The sequence below is a fragment of the Sceloporus occidentalis genome, unplaced genomic scaffold (genome assembly GCF_023333645.1).
Source record: "Sceloporus occidentalis isolate IW3139 unplaced genomic scaffold, rSceOcc1.0.p SCAF_5, whole genome shotgun sequence".
NCBI classification, from domain to species: domain Eukaryota; kingdom Metazoa; phylum Chordata; class Lepidosauria; order Squamata; family Phrynosomatidae; genus Sceloporus; species Sceloporus occidentalis.
The window spans coordinates 63,095,352-63,121,766 of NW_028316985.1; the positions used below are offsets into that span (position 1 = coordinate 63,095,352).

At 37.5% G+C, this 26,415-nt stretch overlaps 1 protein-coding gene across 4 annotated transcripts in view; it reads right to left on the reverse strand.

Moving 5' to 3' along the window:
- The window catches only part of PPHLN1 (periphilin 1), a 47,199-nt gene extending 20,784 nt beyond the window's left edge, over positions 1 to 26,415 (reverse strand). For 2 of the 4 annotated variants that reach the window (XM_089524274.1, XM_089524273.1), the window contains exons 1-7: positions 26,333 to 26,415; positions 24,158 to 24,203; positions 18,170 to 18,255; positions 15,748 to 15,783; positions 15,132 to 15,188; positions 12,454 to 12,612; positions 11,207 to 11,268 (exon numbers count right to left, since the gene is read on the reverse strand). In XM_089524274.1, the coding sequence (XP_089380400.1) occupies positions 11,207 to 11,268; positions 12,454 to 12,612; positions 15,132 to 15,188; positions 15,748 to 15,783; positions 18,170 to 18,255; position 24,158 (401 nt within the window). In that variant the 5' untranslated portion in view covers positions 24,159 to 24,203; positions 26,333 to 26,415. The remainder of the gene's footprint in view (positions 1 to 11,206; positions 11,269 to 12,453; positions 12,613 to 15,131; positions 15,189 to 15,747; positions 15,784 to 18,169; positions 18,256 to 24,157; positions 24,204 to 26,332) is intronic. The other 2 variants (XM_089524275.1, XM_089524276.1) reach the window with 2 other exon arrangements.

Below are 26,415 nucleotides of genomic sequence, written 5' to 3' on the forward strand. Positions count from 1 at the left end.
TCTGATTTTCAAAGTACTGTATTTCAGTATGTGAGTATCTACCTACATCATTTAAAAAAATACCAGGGATGTAATCTACTCTAATCCTCTTCATCACAACACTCTGAGGCTTCAGCATCAAGTCAGTATTTCCTCTCCCCGTTTGTTCAATGTCTAGTCTTATAAAGTGTTCTGAAGAACACAAAACCTTAATCAATATTCTCTGATAATTTGAATGATCCTGTCAATGCACAACTGTGGATTTTGAATTTCCACCCCTTCTAATGAACCAACAGGGCTTTCTTTGTGTTTTGCATTTTCTAGACACTTTTTACTCCAACTCAACTCATGCTAAAACTACATTTCTAAGAGTTTGGAATTCCCTGGACTGCTTTACATATTATCTTTTTAATGTCAAACAAACAATATTTTAAAGCAGGATGGCAAGAATGAAGATTCAACTTCCATCCAGTCAAGCCAACTTACAAATAAAGCATGACAGAAGATGTAACCCCATTCTACCTGGAAAGGCACAGAAAGAGTCACCCAGCTCTTTAGGTAGACAGTAGGACAGGTTACAGCACTGAATCGCTTTATGTAAAGCTCAAAATAACTAAAGAAAACAAAAGAACATCAGCAAGATCTGCACAACACACTGAAGATAAGACAGAAGATGACTGGCAGCCATCAACTTGACAGGTACAGGTTTACCATCAAGGAAATCTTAGAGACAGCCTCAGGCCACTGAATATGAGTGATCCTGCAGATGAGTTTTGAGATTCCTGCTACAGAGCTGGAGGGAATAATCTAGAAACACTAACAAACTCATTAAGAAGTCCCTCATAAGGCTGAATGTTTGCCTTCTCCCACTTACCTAATGTTTTCAAATTGCTGAGAACATTAGGTAAGAAACTGATTTCCTTAATTGGAAGGAAACACTCAAACTTGTTTACTGAACATTTTAACAAGTCTGTTGTTATGAAGTTCAATTTTTACGTTATAACTTAGATGCTCTTGAGAGCAGCAATAGATGCTAGGACTTTTCATCAGTTTGGTTTCAAAAGAAGACAGTTAATATAATCTCACACACATCCTCCCAGCCCCCAACTACTAAAGTGAGCTTTTAGTTTTGCATATACATTGACCTTTGTTTTTACGAAGCTAATTACATTTGCAAACGAAATCTATTTTCCAGCGGCTACCCTGTTATGTAAATTTCATATGCTAAAATCCAGCTATGAATTTGTATCAAAATAAAACAGCAGAGTATTACACTGAAGTGCTGTTAACATCTACACTAAATGCCAGCTATTGTCTGGAAAAGTCATTTGAGGAAATAAACACACAATGATTAAGCTACCCATTTTAATAATAATCTGATTTTCTTCCATCCGTTATTTATTGTTCTTTGTTTCCCAACTCATTCTGAAGCCAACAATAGTATATTCATAAGTAATGTTATCAATCTTTCTCAGATATAAAAGGTTTATTATAGGCATCCATAATGTGTGATCATTTTCATAACAAGCATCTCTTTAGAAGAGCTTATAAAGTACACATTGGGTAAATAAACAGTATATTTAGCAATCTGCAAACTTAATGCATTTGAAAAAATTCAAATTTGGTTCTTCCATATGTTAAATTAAGGAAGAGATCAGTGCATTCAAATGTACTTACTGTATATACTCATGTATATGTCTAGAAATAAACTGACCCCAAAAAAACTGACTCTACTTATCCACGTGTCAGTGTAAGGAACCAAAGAAGGAACCATCTCCTGGTGAAAAGCAAGAGTATAATACGTGAAGCACTGACCCCCTCTATTCTCTCATTTATCCAGTCTTAAGAGTAAGCACAAAGAATTATTTCTGCTGGAATTTTATAAGTTCTTTGACATTGTTTTGCTTTGCTTCACCCTTTAGATCCTTTGCTATATGCCCCTAAATTTTACCCTCGATTTATCCACGGGTCATAGCAAAATCCATAATTTTGGCCCCAAAACTTGCCCTCAATCATGAGGTAGACTTATAGTCGAGTATATACAGTAGATTCAATATAGTTAACAAAGAAGCAAAACCTTGCCCACTGACAGCCTAAACTGCAGCTAGACCTTAGCAAGGGTTTCAGAATGTTTTCCCTTAAGTATGAATAAGCACCTTTAGGTCACTTTTGCTTAATTTCAAGAAGCCAACTTACATTTTTATCTTTTGAAACAAAACATCTCACGCTTGCTTATAAGAGGTAAACTTATTTAATTATAATATGAAAACTAAGTCAGCCTTTCAAAGATTATATCTAATACTGAAATTTGAAAGCTAATCCAATATAGTGATGTCTTCCATTGTAATTTCTATTTTCATAAATTTATATTTTTAAGTAATATGAACATGAATGAATTGTTTTAACATGTTATAGTTACCTTGGGTCCCATGTCAGGAGAAAGACAAGATACAAATTAAACAAACATTTGTGGGGGTTCAGTTCTGGGACCCCAGTTGATGGGGGAAAAACATGGATGCTCAAGCCCCATATAATTCAGTGGTCGGTGATGAGTTCATGTCTGTGTCAGCACACATGCACCAGCACTGAATAATATGGGTGTGGCAAACCGCAGAAACTCTAATCCATGGCTAGCCCATCAATGAGGTGAACCCACTGTACATACATACAGGTTAAATCTCTTCAAACCAGTAGTGTTTGGGATTTTGGAACTTTTTTTTCCACATTTTGAAATATCTTGGAGATGGGACACAAGTCAGAACATGAAATTCATTTATGTTTTGTATACACCTTATACACATAGTATGAAAGTAATTTTATACACAATATTTTAAATATTTTTTTTGCATGAAACAAAATTTGTGTACACTGAACCATCAAAAAGCAAAGGTGCCACTATCTCAGCCACTCATGTGAATGATTTTGGTGTATTTCAGATTCCAGCATTTCGGATAAGGGATACTCACTCAACTTTCATGTGTGTGTGTGTTTGTGCAAATAATAAACAAAACTTTAAGAATGTATAATGAGCAAAACATTTCAGCTTTTGCCTTTATCAGTTGCAAAATGTGAAACTAAACTGTGCAGTTTAGAACATCGTTTTCAATATACTTCAGTAGATGATGATATTATCCTCTAGGGTGAAGTCATGTGGCTAAAGTCTATAAATCCAGAAATTCTCACTTTCATCCAAAATGTCTGAAGGAGATAGTATCTCAGTATTAAACAGTGAGAAACCAGAGATTTGGTTCTTAATCAGCTATCTATGTATGCATGTTCCACACATTCAAATACCAATAATACTGTTTGCGCCTCCTAAAGCTAATTGCAAGTCACTATTACAGCAACCCATTAAATGTAAACACCTGAGATCTTTGTTGAATTATATGTATACTATTAGGGGGTTCAATGTAAGGCGGCAGAGGTACTATACTGGAGCTAAGACTCTAATTAAAGTGTCCACATCATACAATGTTTGTTTTGCTCAAGATATCTGCACATTAACAAGACTTGCCATTAAACTTCAGAGAAATAAAATATTTACAAAATGCTGTATTAACATACTCTTTGAGCAATAGGCTCCTCCTATGGACAAAAGAAAAACTTAAGATGCAAGTCATATTATGGTTTTGTGAGACCTGAAAATTAACTTGAAAATACTGAAACACCACCATGTTGCCCAGCTTCACATACTCAAAGCAGCTCTCAACTCCATACTACAACATGACCAACAAAATCCAAAAACCACAAAACAGTGATAACTTTATCGTTCTGTTGTATTTTTTGTTTTGTATTGTGTTGTATTTTGCTGTTAACACGGCCACCCAATATCCATGATAGACAGCAAATTGTCATAAGTCCAGCAATCCTAGGCCATGAAAAGACGCTTTGGCCAGGACAGCACTATCTTCCATTCTGAGTACCAGTGACCTCCATTCACTTGAATTTATCTTTTTTTAAAATGTTTATTAAACCTAACTTTAGAAATCTACTTCTCTCACATTACTGGCTAAACGTTTCAAAAAATCTTTCTGGATCAACAAATATTTACCAAAAGCAGACAAGCTTAAATCAAACTAGAGAGTACAGAAAATACAAAACATGAGCAATTAAATGCTTTTAATCTACTGACTATATCATTGAAGAGGTACAGCATTAAACCCATTCTATAAATTCAGACTTCGTGATGGTATGCACAAGATGAGAACAGAGGTGTTGGTTTCCTGAGCACCAAAGGCCTGGGAAGGAGGCATAAACACACAAATAAACACACAAAAGACTCATTTGTCTCAGTGGGCTTCAGACAGTAAAAACACTTCTCAAAGACTTGCTAAACTATTCATTTGATGAGAAACCAGGCCAATCCACATGTCAGTAAATCATGCAGTGGCATTTATTAGCTCCCCTTTCCCTTAAGATCCTAATCAGCTCCATCCAGATCTCACTCTGCTAAGACCATACAATACAATACTATTGTAGGTGTAAATAAAATGCACCTGGAACAAATGAACTTTATTTGAACTCACGACACACTGCAAATAAATGCTCAATTGTCAATAAATAAATAAAATATCATTTGGTTTTCATTGCCTACAGCTGAGGAATTGTCTATAGTATTTAACACTGAGGAAGCTTTACTGTTAACATGAAACAACAGAAATACACCAGGGTAACTGCATTTTATGAATCATTTGTTTATCCAGAGTTGGTATATCTTTTATTTTATTTTTATCCCAGACACTCTGAATGGAATCCAAAAACCTGCAAGGTTGCTTTCAAGACCCACTGGATAACTAGCGTTGTTCAACACCAGAATATAAAAATAGGAATCAAGCAGAATCTAAATGCACTTTCCTAGTTCTGATGACACAAAAGACTTTGGCTTAACAGGCCATGCTCTCTGTCTCTATAATGCAGAGGTAAGGAAGTTAAAATAGACAAGAATGGGCCACTTTGAATCAGACAACCACACAGTGTTCTACTCAGTGAATGAAAAGACAAGAGGAACCGGGATGGCTTTCATACTAAGAAAAGATGTTGCAAAAGCCATCAGAGGATACAATGCAAAATGGGAAACCTATGAATATGACACTTACTTTGTTTTTATTGTGTACTAATTAGAATTAGTTTAGAGATATTTTAGGCATGTAATGTTGTTATTTTAGATTGTATGCCGCTTGGCAGGTTTTTATTCTTTTTCTTCTTCTTTTCTCTTTTTATTTGACCCTTACTGTAAAGCGCTGTGCAAACTTTACAGAACTCTATAAATAAATGTATTTAAGGAGCTTATTTCGCTGTATTACGTATCTGGTGAGGAATAAATGATGAAAAACATGTATCTTACACGAAAGCTTTCTTCCAGTAGATATATTGCATTCTGTTAATCTATTTTGCCGAAAAATTGTATATTACCATTTTTTTGTTGTTTAAAAATAAACTGGGTAGATGAAATAGAGGAGAAAGAATTATATACCATTTTGCCAAGTTACTAGACTAAACAAGATCTTACAGTTGAACTTTATACTGTGAGGCTGAAAAGATTCAACTAGAAATGCTAACAGATCATTTGATAGACCGTTACTGCTCTCTACAGTGTTGTTGTTGTGTGCCTTCAAGTAGTTAAGCCTCCTTTCAATATTGTTCCTTTGGAAAGGTACATTAGTCAACTAAAGCCAACAAAAGGAAATAATAATGTGTTACTGCTGTCAAATATACATTTCACATCTGCAGGTAGAAGTGAGTGATGCTAATCTTTTCAGATTTATTTTACCATCAAGCAAAACACTTCTTGCTGTGGCAGACATGCCCGCTTTCTGCTTTAGTCTTCTTTCCAGATTAATAAGAGAAATTGTGGTTTTAAACTTTGTCAAATATTAAATAGTTGCCTCTTTCTTTCTCTCTGTCTCTCCTACACACATCTCACTTGTGAGGGGAAAGAGATCAGACACATCATCAATCTTGACGGCTTTAAAAAGGCTGTCAAGATGGATCTCTTCCTACAGGCCTTTCCTGAGTAACTGACATATTCACTCCCACTGATATATTATGACATGGTCTAGTTAACGACTCCCCCAAGATATCCGCCCCTATCTTTGCTTGTTCTAATTGATTTTAATTGTATTTTATTATAATTGTTATTATTGTATTGATTTGTTTTAATGAGGGAGAGGAAATGGTATTTTTATTGTATTGTGTGGTTTTTATTGCTGTAATGCCGCCTCGATCTTTTAGGAGAGGCAGGATAAAAAAAAATTATTATTATTATTATTATTATTATTATTATTAAATGGATTCTATTATGGCCATCTCTCCTCTGCTAGTATTCCATGATTCCATGATGGCCATGGAGGCAGAAGACAAAACCAACCCCTTCTTAAATACAAAGCTATTCTAAACAGAAAAAAGTAATAGATTCCCCTAAAATGTTAAAATAAGTTCAGTGTTAGACAGCCATCTTTAAAAAGTCATTATAGACCAAGAATCCTAAACTATGTCTAAGATCGTTTTCCAATATGCTATAGGCTTTTAATATATAATCATGTCAGGGTGGTTTTTAGATGGGGTGTGAACTTTAGTTATGGTGTTTTTTTAAAAAAAAAACTGTTGTATATTTTAATGTAATTTTATATGGTTTTTAATTAGATGATTTTAATTGTTTTTAAGTTTTTATTGTAAAGTTTTTAAAACATTTTTTATCTCTGAGCCCCATCGGGCCCCCTTCTGGGAGAAAGGCAGCATACAAATGGAATACACAAATGAACAAATAAATTAATTACATTATGAAATTTTCATGAGAAAAGTACTCCTTCTGCTACAAATCACTGGTGCCACACATATGCACATTATCTTGAATAATCTACCAATCACAGTCACAATAATCTGAGGCTGGACAGAGGGTCAAAAAGAATCTGCCTGGCTCCTTCTTTTCCCATAAGGTCACAAAGAAGGATTTCTAACATAATCAAGCTGTAATCATAGCAGCTTGTTGTAGGACCTCATGCAATTATTTCTGTGACAGTACTAACATGCTACAGTAAGACAATCACCTCCAGGCACCCTGTTATTACACACTGACATATCATGAGACTGTTTTCTTAAAATCACCACTATACTTAGACATATAAGCAAAATGCTCTACATTCAATGCTTTAGCATATACATATACCACATAATAACAGAATTATCAAAACAAAATACCATCTGGTAAGAATGTTCTCAAACATTTTAGTAATCATGCTTTCTATAGTAGCAATGAGCTCAATGTAAGTACAGGCTATACTTTTGTTTTTCTACATCCAAAACTGTAAAAAGCTATAACTGGCCCTATACAGAAATATAGTTACTTCTGATTATATAGGGAAAAGACTGTTGTCAAATTCAAACCATTGACTAAGATTTCTTTAACCTGGTGACAAATTCTAAATAACAGACAGAGGTGTGACCCTAAATTTAATTGTTAGTCCCAGCTACAACAAACCCATCAAATCAACTCCACACTTACATAAACACCATTAGTTCAATGAGTCTAGTCTAGTTGAGACAAGCAATTGGATTTAGGCCATTACCGTATATACTCAACTATAAGTCAACCTCATGTATAAGTTGAGGGCAAGGTTTGGGGGCAAAATTATGGATTTTGATAGAACCTGTGTATAAGTCAAGGGTAAAACCTAAAGGCATGTAACAAAGGATCTAAAGTATGGAGCTAAGTAAAACAATGCCAAAGAACTTACAAAATCCAAGCAGACATAACTAAAGGCTGGATGGATAGGAAAAAAGAGGGAGGTCAGTTCTTCCAGGACAGATATCACTCTTTCCTTTCACCAGGGGTTAGTTCCTGGGTTTTTTTTAAATAAGAGTTCAAGTACAATATTTACATTGACCGTGGATAAGTAAGGTTTTTTAGGTCAATTTTTTTGACTTACTGTTTATAAACATGAGTATAGAATATAAGTCTAGAAATTGTAGTCAAAAAATTGACCCCAAAAACCTGAGTCGACTTATCCACGGGTCAATGTAAGTACTATACTTTAACTCTTATTTTAAAAAGGAACCATTCCCTGGTGAAAAGCAAGAGCATAATCTGTCCTGGAAGCACCAACCCCCCTCTATTCTCTCATCCATCCATCCTTTACTATGAGCACAAACAGTTATGTCTGCTGGAATTTTATAAGTTCTTTGAAACTGTTTTTTTTTTAATTGTTATTTTTAATTTTCCACATAGAACAAAACATTTCACACATTACACATTGGACAATAAACCACCCCCATACACAAACGTCATTATTAAAACTACATATAACATAAATTGAGCTTCCTAATACTACTTGAGGCTTGTTCTGAAGTTTTTCTTCCATCTTGTTTTATCTTGAAGTGTCTTTGAAACTGTTTTGCTTTGCTTCATCCTTTAGATCATTTGCTATATGCCCCTAAGTTTTACCCTTGACTTATACACGGGTTGTATCAAAACCCATAATTTTGGCCCCAAAACCTACCCTCAACTTATACATGAGGTCGACTTATAGTCAAGTATATATGGTAAATGTCTAGACTAATACATGAGTATATATAATAACTGTAAAGGAATCCATACAAGTTACTGAATGCTAATTTGAATAGGTATCATCCACATTCTACTGAAATATACTTAAATTACTTTAAAATCTGAAGTCAGAGACAGGTTGAGTCTCCCTTATCTGAAATGCTTGAAAACAGAGGTGTTTAGGATTTTTTCAATACTGGAATACCTGTATTTGAACATATGTACATAAGGAGATATTTAGGAGATGAAACCCAAGTCTAAACACACAACATTCGTGTATGTTTCTATATACCTTACACACATAACCTGAAGGTAATTTTAGACAATATTTCTTAATAACATTAGAAATGCTTGAAAAATGTTTGTGTACATTGAGCCATCAAAAAGTAAAGATGTCACTATCTCAGCTATCCACAGAAAAAGTTTTGATTTTTGGAATATTTCAGATTTTGGAATTCTGCATCATAGAGACTAACTCTGTTTAGTAATTATTCTTGCTGTATGAAACATTTATTCTATCAGCATCTCTTCAGGAAAAAATACCAACACAGCCCCACGCACAGAGACATACAATATATAGTAATAGTATTCAAATTTAATAGAACTAGGAATTGTTTGCATATCAGTCTGGCTTACTGACTCATTAGGATATCCATATTGAACTCTGAGTTTCACTACTCTGCTGGAGAATCAGATATGTCAACTACCAATTATTTTTATTTAGTTAATCTATGTCCCACCTTTTTCCCAGTACCAAAGAATTTCTGTATCTATACAGATAAACTGAAGCAGTGAAAAGATAAAGAGGACTAAGATAAAAATAAAATATCACCCAGTAGAACAAGAGGCGCTGTAAGCTATATTTCAGAGAATGATACAGACAAAACCACCTCTGAGTATTCCTTGCCTAAGAAAGCCCTGTGAAAAATTCATGGGGTTGCCATAAGTCCATAGGTGACTTGAAGGCACGCACACACCTTTAAAAACAAAATCTCCCTCCAAAAACCTTGTGACTTGATTCTATGACGAAAGCAAGTTCAACTTTAACAGTAATCAATTTGACCACTGGAGGCCGCTATTACTCTTCAAAAACACCCTGCCTACCATTCAGTTAATTTCTTACGTAGCTTTTATATTTTTCAGATTTTAAGGAAGAAAAGGCAACAATTGAAACAAAGAAATTATTGACAATCAAGTCTACAGCACAGTTATTGGCAACCGAGTCTACTACACTCAGATCACTACTTATAGGAAAAAAAGTTGCAGCTGCACAGAAACCATGTAATACCAGTTTTAAAGAAATGGCACCGGTTGCTTCCAAGGTGCTGATGATGACATTTAAAGCTTCAAATGGCTTGGAACATTGACACTTGAAAGAAAGAAACCTGTCAAATATACCTGCTGAATGCCTGAGGCCTTGAGGGAGTTTCCTCTGTGTCCCAGCAGAAGGACAAATACAAGGTGCGAGGATGCCAAAGAGGACAAATACAATGTGTGAGGATGTCAAACAGGTATTTTCTGCTGTGGTGCCCAGGCTGTGCAATGGAAGCCTGAATGGTTCCATGTTGGCTTCTTTTCAACACCAAGTTAAAACATGGCTTTTTATCAATAACTTTGGAGGTAACAATTTTGTCTAAATCTGTACAGTTTTTAACTGTTTTGATTTGTTTCAATAGTTAAACTGATCAATGTGTTTTTAGATTGTTTAAATTATTTTTCATTATCTTAAAAATTATGTAAATTGTTTTAAATTTATTTTATCTGTATGGTATCCCATATGCCCTGTGATAGATAAAAGTAAAGGTATTCCCCAATGACAAGGTGTCCGGCCATAGGGGGCAGCACTCATCTCTGTTACTAAGACAAAGAACTGGCATTGTCAGAGACTACTCTGTGATCATGTGGCCAGTATGGTTGCACAGAATGCTGTCTACCCACCGAAATGGTATCTATTTATCTACTTGCATTTGCATGCTTTTGAACTGATAGGCTGGCAGAAGCTGGGACGAATGATGGGAACTCATCCCATTATGTGGCACCCGAGCCTCGAACTGCCAACCTGCCAATCTTGCAATCAACAGAGTCAGCATCTTAACCACTTGAGCCACTGCACCTCTGCGATACAGAGGATATAAATAGATAAACATGATTGATCATTGCTACTAAGACCGTGTAGCATAAATGCATTCTAAAATTTTGATCAAAACATTACCTTGCTAAATGTTTGAACCATTAAAAAGTCTCAGAAAAATGTTCAGCAGGCCTCATTTTTATTATACTTTTATGTTTAATATGGTGTCTTCATAGGTAAATGAACTTACCTGGTTTCATGCTGTGTTGTAGGCATACATAATGGCAATTATGTTTATAAATACAACTGAACAAACACTGGTCTAATATCAAACAGTTATCTATGCCCCTCCCCAAGCAAATGGATAACAATAAATGAACTTTATTGAAAAACAATCCATCCTGCAAGTACTTTCAGGTATTTATAGGTCAGACCTCCAACTACAGCTGGCATAAAGTATGACTAGACAGAACTGCTTTCACATTGCCAACCTTTTAATAAAGCTTCAAGGCTTTTTAGTAAAGAAAGCATCAAACATGTTATTCACAAATTGTTTTTCAATATAAACAAATGTTGGTTCTATAGATCTCAGAAATTTTAAAAATCTACAATACCTATATTCAGGTTGACGACCAGGTGGGTGCTCTTCCCTTGACCATCTATATCCTGGATCATCCTATAAAATAAAAGGAACAACCTGAAGATTATCATTTCATATAGTACTTTCCTATTATACTTTAGAAACAGATAATTTGACAGTAGCTTATGTGTCTTGAAGTTGATTCTGACTTGCAGCAAACCTATTATGGGATTTTCTTCACAAGAGTTATTCAGAGGGGGTTTGCCATTACTTTCCTCTGAGGCCAAGAGAGTGTGACTTGACTAAGGTCACGCAGGAGGTTTCCATGGCTGAGTGTGGATTTGAACCTGGTCTCCTGAAGAACAGCTATTCAGCCTTCAATACCACACTTGTTCAAAATTTTTAAAAAATATTAAATGAAAAAATTAACTGGAAAAATTTAATTTGAAAAATCTGGGACTAGTTTGCTGAGTTGTTGCATCAAGAAATGAACACTTATTATTAGGCACACCAACTAAAACTGCTTTGTGGTCTCTTCAGTCTAACAGACAACACCTCAATTGATTGCATTCAGTAAGCAAATGGAGTACACATATTCAAGAGAGAAGAGCACAAAAAGGGCTGTTCAAGTAATAAGGCAATGCACCAACCTAAAGGTAATGCCATGTATCAAGTTTCGACACCTGAGGACATGGCCCCATGACTGTTTTATTACTGTTTCTTCCAACTCTACAACTCTACTATGAATCTATGAATTCTACACAAGATCTACAGTGCTTATGGTGGCTAATTCAGATAGCTATCTGAATTAGCCACCATAAGCACTGTAGATCTTCCAGAGGACAGCTTGTATTTATATCATGATAAAATGACTTACAATCGTGATTGTGACATTGCACAACACTCATAATCTCAAGAGGAGAGCAGAGACATAGTTATGCCTCTAGTACTACCATGCAAATGTAGACAACAGCATGGCCACTATACTGTAAGTCTCACTTTGCCATAAACTCAGAATGTTATGGGATGCGTTGTGCAATAGGCACCAGAATACTATGGGAATTGTTAAACAATGAGAGCTTCCATTGTGCAAAAGGACACCACAGAGCAGGCCCCAATACACACAGTCACAATTCATTAGAAATGCTTCATGTTCTGTGAGTGATATAGCTATGATTTCATAAAGTTATGATTCATAACCTCTAATGCAGAATCTCAGTTTTTATTAGGACATATAGCTTCCAGCATTGTACCTATGAGAAAATAAATTATAAGACTTACAATTCTTTGTGGTGGTCCACTTCTTCTTTCATAGGCAAAGCCACGACCTTCTCCATAGTCTCGATAGCCAGCAGGAGAATGCCCATAGTCATATCTGTATTCCCCAGGTCTTTCTGAAATCTTCTTTGGTGCAAAGTTAACTACTCGATGGTAGTCATCCTAAACAGTGAAATATGCAACATCCTATTTTTAAGAAATCTAGTACAAAATAATAAGTCTGAAAGACCAATAAATAGTCATTTTAACTTGTTCCATTTAAAAAAATCCAAGGGAAGTAAAGATACATTCTCTGTTAAAGAAAACAAGACTAATGAAACAGCCTAGATGCCACAAAGAGTACAAAATGATTCCATGGTAGATTGTGGTTATCATGTAAGAATCCTTAAAAGTGAACACATATTTGAATTAGATATATATATATATATATATACACACACACACACACACACACACACACACACACACACACACACCAGTTTTCCCATCATTCTTTTAAAACTCTGCCATTATTTGTAAATTGTTATGAATACCTTAAAAAAACCCTGCCAATAAATACTTAAGGTAAGGTATTCAATCATTTTAGAATAACCAGCCTAGTTACATAAAACACCAATTAATCAGGGATTAATGGATTCATGGGATGGGAGAGGGATCTTGGCGTCTTCCATTACATTCCCTTTTCAATGTTTTTTTTTAAAAAAATGAAATTTAAACAAAAATTACTAATTCTGTTTAAAGTTCAAAATTGTGTCAAACTTAATAAAATAATGTCAAGCAAAAAAAATAAATTCCTGATTTATTTAAGGAAGGCCTTGGGCTTCTTTCACCCTATCTACTTATGGTTTCAAAAGGGCTTCCGAAGGCAATTTACAATACATGAGGCAATCCTGATAAAAGTTTTTTATAAACAAATAAACAAACCACTAGACATGTCCGTGCCAAACTAACCTCTAGTAACTCCTTATATGTGACACACCACTATAGGTATGGGGAATAAAAAAATTCTGAGAATCTGGTTAAAATGACTGTTAAAGATGAAGCTGGGTTTTGAAAATCAGCATATATTTAAGTAACATTAAAATTTAGAAAGATAAGCTATCTGCTATTTGTATACTGAGGCCTGACCCTAACTAGAGTTGTCCCGAAGACCCACTGAACCAATGAAACTTACATATGTGTTGACTTTCCAACTGATTTAACAGGTCTACATGAGTTAGTAGTAAAGGCCTAAGATTACTACAAATTTTCTTTAACTGACAAAGCCTATAAAGATGCTATAATGGGCAGTTGTTGTGGGCCTAGGGCCAATTTCCTGCTCTGAGATGCTGCAAAGATCCTTGGACTGTCAGAAATCCCACCTTCCCAAAATAAAACCAGAAGTATGAGAATTTTTCAACAGTGAAGCAGGGTCCTGTGACCTATTTCAAAGAAAGACAGATCACAACTCCTGGAGATCTCCCTTTCCCTTTTTCTTCCATAAAAAACGGCCAGAGGAATCAGGAAGAATGTTGGAGGCTGCAAGAACAGCCTTTGGAGCCTGTCACCCTGTCACCAGTAATTTAGTTAGACAGGTCAGCTTCCACATGATACTAGGTTAATCAAAAGATAAATTTCTAACAGGCCATTCGTGAACATCTGATTGGCTTTCACTAGCTCACTGCTATAGACAAGTGAGCTGGCATGAATTATTATGTACCTGTATACTCTTCATCAGAAGAGATGAACTGAGACAGTATAAAAGAGCATGGGTATATGTGGTTAATACAGTCTAGTAGTAAGCAGATCAGCGACCAAAGAATAGAAACTTAGGAAAAAGCAGAAGACATGTTGAAAGTTAGAAATCCTATGCTCTGACAGATTGCTCTCTTACACAGGCCTCCACTTTACTATGCCATGCCAGGCTCTTGCTGATATGGAAAAGTGACGAAAGAGTCAATTATACGACTTTTTATTTTATGGAGCAGGTATCTTTCCCCTTACAAACACTAGGAATAAATTTATTTAAATACAGATGTAGGGCAAGTCTAAATGCATCACCATGTTTGGCATGTCACTGAGGGCTGCAAACTCTGTATCAGGTGGGCTCCCTCTTTGCCCACCAGTATACAATATGTCTCTTCCCCCTCCCCATCCTGGAGATAAAACTCCTGACCTTAGGAAGGAAGCCACAGTGAGAACCTCCATGGTGGCACAAAGGATGCATCCAAGGCTGGATCACCCACTCCAAAAGAGGGTAGATTTGGGGGGAAGGGTCCTACAGTGCCAGGACTGTGAGCGCCAGGATAGCTAGGTGGACAAATGAGAACAGAAAAATAGGCTAGGAAGACTAGGACAGAAAGTCTATTTCCTTCAGGACCATAACTTTGTTGTTGTTGTGTGCTTTCAAGTAATTTTTTACTTATAGCAACCCTAAGATGAAGATATCATAGAGGTTTCTAGGCAAGATTTGTTCAGAAAAGGTTTGCCTTTGCCTTCCTCTGAGAACAGGCAGTTTAACTTGTTAATATTCTGCATAAATCCCACAATAATTACTTCAAAGGAAATTGAAATACGCTGGTACTTCTCACAATAATTCTCACAAATGCATTAGAAAATTGTTAGCCAAATGGTAGTTTTGCCTTTCATTGCATCCTGTTGCTAATTTGCTGCTGTAAAATTGACTGTCTGTCTGACTATACCCTAATCATTCTCCTCTCATATCCAGCATCTTGACAATGAAGAGAGCTTTCTGGCTCCTGAAAGAAGAATTAAGAAATAAAATGAATAAGACAACATCTATTCTGGGGTGAGTAAATACTTTTTTTCTAAAAAAAATCTGGCTATTCCTCCCATCATGTTTTTTTTTAAACACACATTGTGCTTTTTCACAGCACAAAACATACTAATCTAGTTATATTGCTGTTGTGGCAGTTTCACTGTCCTTAGCAATTACAGGACACTAATTTCAAATTAACCATAAAATTATATTATCCATAAGAAATGCATATAGGGAACAGTGAGAGTAAACAGAACATTTGGAAAATGAAGCTTGGAGCAGCTATTCTAGTTATGAATCTAGTAAAGAGTTTTCATGTCAAGCCAAATAATTAGAAAGCTGTATAGGAATCTTAGTATGTCCATATCCCAAGATGATATGTCTGACAAAAGAAAGAGTACTCAAATGTAGTTATCAGTAGAAACACTGCAACCTATGATTGTTTAAAAGCTTGGTGCAGAAAAGGAGATATAAAAGCTTACCCAAAACCAGACTGAATAAAAAGGAAAGAAGTCAACCTAGATAACAAATGCTAATACCTGGTAATTTATGCTGCCAATTGTATACTGCATGCCCTGCAAATAAAATAATTTCAAAGAGATTTTTTAAAAATACTATTTATAACCACAAGGGCTCAACTTAAAGGATTATATTTTGAATATTTCTATACTGCACTTTCAACAAAAGCACTCAGAAAAGGAACACTACAATATCATAAAACAATGATAGAGCAAATTCAAACACCATGTCAAACACTGTCAGAGCCTTGAGAAAGAATGTACATTATTCCTGCTATAAAAAGGATAACAAAGAAAGTGGCCAAGGAGTTAGCTCAAGGCACAATTTCAAAGGTAGAGTATCACAACCAAGCGGTCAGTTATAATGGGAAGATGTACCCAGATTTCATATTAGATAAGTATTTAAAGTCAAGCAGCAAAACTTTTGCTTGAAATGGCTTCGGTTTGCCTTGACAATACCCATTTTAAAGGATAGTCAAAAAGACTCTTATGTTAAGAGTTTTGACCAATTACTGAAGTCCAGGAAAAAACTGAATCCAAATGAATCCATTGTGATCCAACAATTATCCTTTGTAACCTTCACCAGGAGAACCTCATCTTTCTTCCTCTGCTCCTCCAGCAACAGTCCTCCACTGCACCAATAATTGATTTTTGCAGTCCATGGGGATGGGTGTTATCAATTCTGACAGAAGCAATGGTATTCCACAGAAATACACTACTGAATTGTAGTCACTGATTTGACTTGTCTCTGTATAATAACCAATTCTATCATTACCTTTTTTCCCATTAAGATTAAGATGAAAACTGGGGAGCAAATGAAGAAAGCAAAAGGTAGGAATCCCAGCAACATCAAAACAGCAAAATGCTAGTCTGACACATAGCTGAGGAAGCCCTACATCTAGTCCACAAATCCTGTACACCAAGAAGGTACTTTGAAGCTTAGCAGTTAACTGTCCCTGATTTCTCATCTAAACTTTGCATCAAATGTTTTTATATGCTGGCTTCACCTAGGTTCTACAGCCGAATCCCATTTAAGAAAGCAAAGAACACCGACATCAGAACAAAAATGGAATTTTGGTTCTGTAAATTAATATTGTACACCTATGCAAAATCCATTTTTCCTAATTGTTGGTCCAAGATAAAGTAAGCATAACTGAATTAACAGAATGCACATATGAATTAATAGAATATAGATAAAGTTCTACTTTAGTTGGGACTAACAACTAGAATGAGTCCTTTGTCCTCAGGACATATTGATGCACTGATATATGGTACATGCAGTGCATCACATGTGCAACTGTGTGACACACAGTCATCTGGGGGTCCACTAGGATGGCAGCTAGCCAGGAGGGAGGTAACTGGAGGTTAAAGGTGGTGTGTTCGTGCAATGGTCCACATGCATGGTGGGGAGGTAAAAAGAACAAGTGGCACGGCTTGACACCACGCGGTGTGGACTGCCTGTGAGTGTTCAGCCCGCCTTTGGAGCTGGCCATACAGACAGTGGGGTTTCCACCCGCTTTCTTACAACCCAGGATTGAGCTGCTTTTTCCTGCCAGTCTGCTCAGTCCCCTAGATTCTGCACAGGACTGCAGCTGGAAAACATCATTCACTTAGGAAATCATTAACACTGAACTCATCAGGTTTTAGAAATACAGTGAACTGAGGAGCAAATTTAATTTCAATGTGTTATTTGATCAGAAAGAAACTGCCCTTAGAACACTTAAATTAAATATGCTAATGATTACAAATAGAAACACTGCTTTATGCTGAATATCAGTATTAATGCACACAGATAAAGAAACCATGTTGCTTCCAATAATGAAACAGAATGTGATCATGCATAAGATGCATCAGATGTTGTGTTTTATAGTCCCAAAGAATGGTTCAACTCACACCATTAGTTGTATAACAAAAGGTGAAGGAAACACAGTACAGAAGGAAATGGAGGAATCTGTCCAAGTTCTAAAGGCCTATCAAGTTAGCATCATTATTATTATTTAACAGCTTGACAGTTCACACAGATATTCGAGAATTAGCTTATTAGAAACAAAGTTCTGTGTAATTTTAAAAAATTAAAGCAATTTTGTTAACTATTTCTAAAGAACAACCCATTTCTGCCTTCTCTAAAATCTACCGAAGGAATAATGCACATTATTTAATAAAACATATTTTCTCCAATTTGTATTTTCTGTTCACTGAACTAACCCATGTCTACTGAATTTCCAAACAGAAAACAGACAGAAGTTACAAATCGAGTCACCATCAAGACTCCTAGCCCTATTATTATATGGGCATTATGGACTATCTTGTGCCTGTAAAACACTGGTATCTTAAATGTATGTAATTGAGCTATGCTCCAAGACAATATAATATATGGGAAAATAAAATGATAAAGAACTATTAGCTAAAATTACAGAATGTACATTAAGAACAATCTACTAACCTCAGGACGTGGAGGAAGCCGTTCCCGTGGAAGTCTTTCATATCCAAAATGCTCTTCAGACCACATTTCACCTCTTCGGTATGCCACTAAAGATAGAAGTTTGATGAAGTTATGTTTGGCAAAAGATGAGGGGTATATTATCCTGCACTGCAAAAAAAACCTTCAAGGTATTAATGGCAGACTGTCAGATATTTGTTTTAAAAATAATTTCCACTGATTTTAATGAAACATTCCTAAAGTCAATGTTTAACATTTCTTTCAGTAAGCACTATCTAAAATACTGTCAGAGAAAAACATGTCTGAAATCATAAATAAATCCAAATTTTACTGCATATTGTTTAAACCATTTATTTTTAAAATTAAAATGCATAAAACTCTTTGGTAACGATGTAAAATGAATAAGTCAAAAGTCAGAAATCATGAACACAAACTAGCAAACATTGGAATATTCTTCTTCAAACCACTGCTAATAGCAAGAATACCATACAAAATCATTAGTAAGTCCTGGTTAATATGAGTTAGTAATAGCAAGCGATAGCAAAAACATTTCTATACCACTTACCGATGTACTAAGTGGTTTACGAAGTAAAGGCTAATGGCCCCAACAAGCTGGGTACTCAGTTTAGCGACCTACAGAAGGATGCCAAGCTGAGTTGACTCAGAGCCCCTGACTGGTATTGAACTCACAACCTTGTGGTTTGTGAGTGAGTGGCTGCAGTACAGGCATTTAACCACTGAGGCACCAGGGCTGCAGCAAATAGTTTCACACAGAAAACATAACCAGCAGTGTTTCTCGCACATTGATTTATCCTACTAATGCAAATTAAAAGACCGATATACTAAATCATTTCAACCTATAGAATATTTTGAATTGAGACAGATAACTAAGGCCCGGTCCAGACGGGTGCAATAGGATGTCCTCGTCATGTGCAATGGGCGGGGCTTCTAGATGCCCCTCGTCCCTGATGAAGGCATCAAAATGACGGTGCCCTATACAGATGGGTGCCACCATCATTACATGACGGATGCATAGTGTCTGTATGTCACGGCGCCATTATGACATTGCGAGTGCGCCATTGGCGCACTGCAGTGTCATAATCGCACCGCAAGAAGAACCCGCTTTTTGCGGGTTCTTTTTGGTCCGCAAGGAAGTCCCACCGTCTGGAGGCTGCAGCTTCCCCGTAGACCAAAGCTAGGCGCAGGGAGACCGTCCTTTTTGGACAGTCTGTCCCGCGCCTAAGTAATGGTGTCACTAGGCAGAAGGAGGTCTAGAAGGAACAATGTAATTTGTTCTTGTTGTTAACCGCCTTTGAGTCGATCCCACTAATGACAACCCCATGAATGAGACGTCTTCAAGACTCCCTATCTTCTATTGCTCTGCTCATGTCCTGTAAATTCAAACCTGTGACCTCCTCAATAGAGTCCATCCATCTAGCATTCAATCTTCCTCTCTATCTACATCCCTCCACCTTTCCTAGCATTACTGTCTTTTCTAGTGAGTCATGTCTTCTCATGATGTGGCCAAAGTACAGCAACCTCAACTTCTTGACTTACAGGGAGATTTCAGGCGTGATCTGTTCAAGGACCCATTTGTTTGTCTTTTTAGCTGTCCATGGGATCCTCAGCAGTCTTCTCCAGCACCACATTTCAAATAAATTTCCCCCCTTATCCACTTTCCTCACTGTCCAGCTGACACATCCATACGTGGTAACAGGGAATACAATGCATGCTCAGTTGTATACAGTTATTTTTTAGGATCCTTTCTAGTTCTTTCATAGTTGTCCTCCACATTCTCAGTCTTCTTCTGATCTCTTGACTGCAACCCCGATTCTGATCGATGTTTGATCCAAGGTACAGGAACTCTTTTACTGTTTTGATTTTGACTGTCTAGGTTAAATTTGTATAGATCTTCCACAGTCATTATTTTTGTTTTCATTATATTCAGCAGTAAGCCTGCCTTTGCATTTTCTTCTTTGATCTTCTTTAGTAATTCCAGGTCTGTGATGTTTTCTGCTAATAATATGGTATCATCTGTGTATCTTAAATTGTTGATATTCCTTCCCCCTATCTTCACTGCTTCTGTGTCCAAGCTTACTCTTTGTATATTTATTGCATACAAATTGAGCAGATAGTGTGAGAGAATGCAGCCTTGCCTGACCCCTTTGCCAACTGTAAACCATTCTGTTTCTCCATATTCTGTTCTAACAGTAGCCTCTTGTCCTAAGTACAGATTTTTCATCAGGACAATCAGATGTGGTGTCACTCCCATGTTTTTATTACCATTCCACATCTTTTCATGACCTATGCCATTGAAGACTACTTAATTTTATTTTCTTGCAACAGTAGTTCTCTTGAACCAGTTGTGAGCACTGGATCTTCAGACACTGCTTGGAATGAAAGAGTTTCCCCTCATGCAAGTCCTGATCCCTGTATAGCTAGAGTTTCTATAGATTCCCCTCCAGGATCACACAGGTTCTTACTTACAGTTATGATATGATCAGTATCAAATTGAGTTTTTGATTATATCCAAATACTTCAAGTTTAGAACAGCACCTATCACTTTTCAAGAAACTAATTTTCTCTTACACAGAGGCAAATGGGCATTTCCCCCGAAGATCCTACTATATCCACTTATCCTGATTCATCAGCAACACATCATAATTTAGGGAGGTACACATAATGGAATCTTCTGCAGAGGTTGTTACTTTCCCAGAAATCATTTCATCCTAGAGTACTTGGATGAAGTTCAGCATTACAAATAACCTCTTTCATTCCATCCAAGTTTCAACATGATATGGAAAAGCACAGTCTGATCCTCACTTACATAGAACAAACTCCCAACAGACCGTCCTGCACATGCACACATAATTTCCCAAGCTTTCCACTTGTCAGATGCAAATCTGCAAGTACTTTTAGTTGCATTTTCTCTAACAGCATCTTATCGAGCATCAATCCACTTAAGCCTTTGGCCACAGACCTGTAAAAAGCAGTTTCAAGAGATAGCCATAACAGTCCAGTCCTGTCTAACTGCTTTATCACACACATCTAACTGCGGGAATTAAATGAGAGTTAAACTGGAGAAAATCAAGAAATGTCGTGTGATAAACATCAGACATTTCCTGGTTTTCTCTAGTTTAACTCTCGTTTAAATCCCATTTGCCCCCTAGTATGATAAAGCAGTAAGTAGGCATATTTTAACCTCATTAGTTTCAATCAAATGAAATAGTAAACACAGATTGAACAGCAATACATAGATAAAGTTAGTATAAAATAAACGCTATGGGATTTATTTCCTAAAGTCAACAGAACTTGTTTCTGGGAAGCATATTTAGGATTCCACTAAAATTTCTATATAATTCTGCGTACAAATACATAATCACAAAAGAATAAACTGGATATAATGTGCCAGAGGACTAGATACAAGGAAATGTAATCTGGCACACATGTCCCTCTTTAAAAAAAAGCACCGGGGGGGGGGGGGGGGGGTCCAGAAACATACAGACCAGTCAGCCTGACCTCAATACCACACAAAATATCAGAACAGGAGTCTGTTTGCAAGTATCCCAATAACAATGCAGTGGTTAGTAGGAGCCAGCATGAGCTTCTCAAGCAAAAATCTGCCAAACTAACCATTTGATCCAGTCACTAGTTTAGTAGATGGTGGGAATGCTATGGATGTCATTTATATGGAATTTAGATAGATACATTGTTAGATGGATTCATAATCAGCTGGGAAACTGTGCTCAAAGAGTTGTCATCAGTGGTTGTGCTTTAGACTGAAAGGTCTCAAGTGGAGTGCTGCAGGACTCTGTCCTGGGGCCAATGCTCATCGAAAAATTCATGATGGGGTAGAAGGAATCATTAACAGATTGGGGATAACACAAAACTAGCAGGGGTAGCCAACACATTGGAAGAAGGGAACTTCAAAAGGACCTTGACAAATTTCAAAAGGACCTTGATAAGTGGGCTGAAATTAATAAACTGAAATTCAACAGCAATAAATGGAAATTTTTTACCACAAACCTAATTGACTGTGATTCTGCAGCAAAGATAGCAAATAGTATTTGCCTGCATTAACAGTTTCTGAGGAAAGCAATAGTCCCACTATGGAGCGAAACAAACTGCCCCAAAGGTGGAGTGGGGCTGTGGCAACTGCATGCTGTAGTCCCAGTCTGCCTTGAAGCCACTTTTTGGGCAGCGAAAAACTGGCTCTTCCCTGCTGTCACAGCCAGAAGCCAGCGTTAAGGTACTCTAGTGATGTGCGTCATCGTGCGGAGCACCTGGAAGCCAGTCTACGTGTGGGCGGCTGTCCAGCTTGAAGCTGGCTTCCAGGCGTCTTATGAGGCGTGTGCCATCTGTACGCCATGCCCCCAAGATGCCCAGTAGCCAGCTTTTTATGCCTGTCTGTTTCACACTTATATTCTAAAAGGATTCATTTGGAGTACTGCATTCAGTTTTGGGCACCTCATTTTGAGAATGATATAGACAAGTTGGAGCAGGTTCATAGAAGGACAACAATAAGAAACATGGAGAACAAAACATATGTAGTGAAGCTGAACGAGCCAGACATGTTCAGACTGATGAAGAAAAGACTGAGGAGTAACATGGTTGTATTCTTTAAATAAAACATCAAGTTCAGCTTTGTGAAGAGAAGACTGAGGACTGACATGGTCGTACTGTGCAAATACCTTAGAGGCCATTACAAAGAGGAGGGTGCAGGCTTGTTCTCTCTTGCCACAGAGAGTAGAACTAGGGCTAATGGTTCTAGGCTACAGTAGGCTAGATGTCAACTGAACATTAGAAGGGGGTCTCCTTCTGTGGATGAGACAAAATGAGACTTGACAGCTATAATTCTGGAGATGCTCCAGCTAGAAATCCTGCATTTAACAGGCAGTTGGACCTGGTGGTCCATGAGGTCCCTTCCAACTCTATGATTAAGCTCTTATACAGTTACTGAATTAGTTAAAAATTATCAGAGCAGAATCGTGGGAATCTATTCCCACTAGACCCAAAATTATACCTATTAAGCATATGTGAAAATGAGGAAATAGAAAACAAATATGGGAAATTGTTATTTTATATAACATTAAGTGCAAGAATTGTATATGCCAGTAAATGGAAGTCAACAGAATGCCCCTCGTTAGAAGACTGGTTGAATAAATTAACTGATCTGATACAAATGGAGAAGCTTACTTGCCTTTTGAGAGAACAGGATTGGGAAATATATGGAAAAATTTAGGAACCTTTTGACAGATACTTAAGACAAGAATAAGGTTAAAGATAATAATTGATATGAAACACAGCGTAGATAGGTGAAGGATGATATTTAGATAATGTATAAAAATGTAGAAGTAATTTCCTTTTAACCTGGAATAAAATCAGGAATGATCAAGTTGACTTAGACGATGACTTAGCTGGAGTTCAGGAAGTGGTGTTTTTGTTGGAAATGAGGTGTGGTTTTGTCAATTTCGTGGGAGTTAGAGTTTTGTTTCGTAGTGTTTGTTTTACATGTTGTGTATGATGTTATATATGTACTGTACTGTCAAGACTTTTTTATGTGATATTGTAACTGTTGTAATCAATAAAAATTCAATAATAATTTTAAAAAATTATCAGAGTAGACTTCAATATGTTTATGTTTAGTTTAACTACTACAGTGGGCCCTTCCCTTACACAGGGGATCTGTTCCGGACCCCCCCCCCCCATGTAAGGGGAATTCTGTGTATGTTTGAGCCCCATTGAAAAGAATGGGGCTTCTGACCATGGCGCGGAGCGCCCGCCACAGGCACACATGCCATTATCCCTTCCGGCCACCCCGAGCTTTCTCCCGACGCAGCTTTCAGTGTATGCTGAAAGCCGTATAAGTTGTCCCCATGTATAACACGGACACATTGTGTTACAATCTAGTTCAGTAGTTTTTAAAAACTTTTAACAGGACTAGTTCTAGTTCTATCACCAACGAACACAGCATTTTCAAATACTACTTACTTTTTGGCTTACGTCAACAGTTCCTTCCGTCCCGATCAACTAGCTCCTGCATGTTATAAAAACAAATGTGTTGGGGGGGGGGGACCATTAATTACAAATCACAGATTTAAAAAGGTTAGAGCATTAGAGCCAACAAACTGCAGGCATAAGAATGCTTATGCAAATACTTTTCTTTTACAGCTAGACAGGAATTCAATCCATGGAGCAAGGTCTGTGGAATCTTACCACAGACTTTCTGCTTTTCAGTTCATACAAAACTGCTACAACAAGGACAACCAAAATACAGCCTGAAACCATTTTTGAGCCCCACTCAGGATTTGTTTTAAATGGGTGTGTGAGCAAAATAGCTTCCAAGAGTGGCAGCTTTTTTATTTATGTGACCTATGTTAAGAAAATGGGAAACAGAAGTGGACCTCTAGTCCCTTCTGATTCTATTTTTTTACTCTTTCAGCTGCCTTTTCCCCTGACACAGTGAGTGCTGCAGTGAAAGTGTTGCTTTCAGCCCTGCCAGTTGCTCAACTTTCACAAAAAACAGGCGTTTCCGTGCAAGTAATAGCACTAACAAAAGAAAATAAGCTTCTTTACATCACTTCCTGGACCAGACAGGAAATACAAACAAATGCTTACAAGAAAGTTTACACAAGATTATTATGGGTTGCAGGAGGATGCAACTGGGTCTGGGAGCCTTAGCTGCTGTTTTAGAAAGACACATAGGAGAACATAATTTGACTAAAGCTGGGAAAAAGCAAATGAACAATAGAGCTGATTAAATCATCCTCCTTCACTCTCAATAACTGCAGCACTGATGAAGTCTATCCACACAGTTTTGGGACACTTATTCAAGTCCACATCTCTGCATATATTCTGGATATGTGTATCACTGAATGCAAAGCATTTCAGCCATCTTAGACCCATATTTAGATGTTCATTCAATTATCTCTACATTCCCCCTGCTAGCTATATATAAAGCAAGGAAGACCTAAGGGAGAAGAAATGAAATAACAAGTTTCTCTCTCCTTTCCCTGCTACTCAATTAACTTTTCCTTTATTACCAATCTCAATTCTGAAAATGGAAGGGCTGCTACGATTGCTTGGAACCACAGCAATATGAATTTCACGGAGCTTTCTTAGACAAGGGATCCTCAAAGGTGGATTTGCCAGTTCCTTCCTCCGAGGCGCAGCTACAGAATTAATGCACTCTGGAGCCACTTTTAACTGCTGTGGCTCAACGTTACATAATTATGAGGCACGTCACTTTGTGAGATGTTCAGCCTTCACTGTCAGTGAGCTCTGGCGCCGCAGCAAACTCCAAATCCCAAGGTCCCTAGCACTGAGCCACGGCAGCTGAAGCAGCATCAAAGTGCATTAATTCTAAAGTGTAGCGGCAGCATGAAATATACACTACAGCGCCTTGTTCAGTCTCCCATCTAAGTACCAATCAGGGCTGACACAGTATATATGCTATTGGGGTTATTTAAATACTCAGTTCTGGTTAACACAGGGCCCAAACAGACAGGCCAAAATAAAGCTGCATTGGGCCACTTTGGAGGTATGCTGTTTAAATGATGTACACACCTTAAGAGGCCAGAAGCTGCACCAAAGCTGCACTCTAGTCTTTAGGACTGGAGCATGGCTTTGGCGCAGTTTCCGGCCTCTTAGGACTCATGCATGATTTAAACAGCGTTCCTCCAAAGTGGCCCAATGCAGCTTCATTTTGGCCTGTCTGTACAGCCTCTTAGGTCGACAACACACTGCAGAAATAACCCAGTTTGAGACCGGTTTTAACTGCCTTGGCTCGATGCTAGCGAATCCTAGGAGTTATAGTTTATAGTGGCACTAGAGCTTTCTCTCTGACAGAGGAGGCTCAATGTCTCACAGACACTACTGTTCCCAGAATCCCCCAGCACTGAGCTAGGGCAGTTGAAGAGGTCTCAAACTGGATCATCTCTAGCTTCCACTCAGGGGGGATGCGCTGCCTTTGGGGTATTTCGGCCCTCGATGCCTCCAACTGTCGGTTTATGGCCAGCCTAAAGAGACTGAACATGAGGGTAGGACTCTGGGGATCCAGCCCTGGAAACCCACTGGGCGAGCCACACACTCCCAGCCCCGGCCAACCCTCCCTGATAGGGCCGCCATGAGTCAGGAAAGGCTCCCTTAAAACCCCAGGGAACTCACCCGCCACAAATCAAAGCACGGGGAACAAGACGCAGGCCGCTTCCGGTACCTTGACCTACGACACCGGAAGTGCTCCGCTTCGT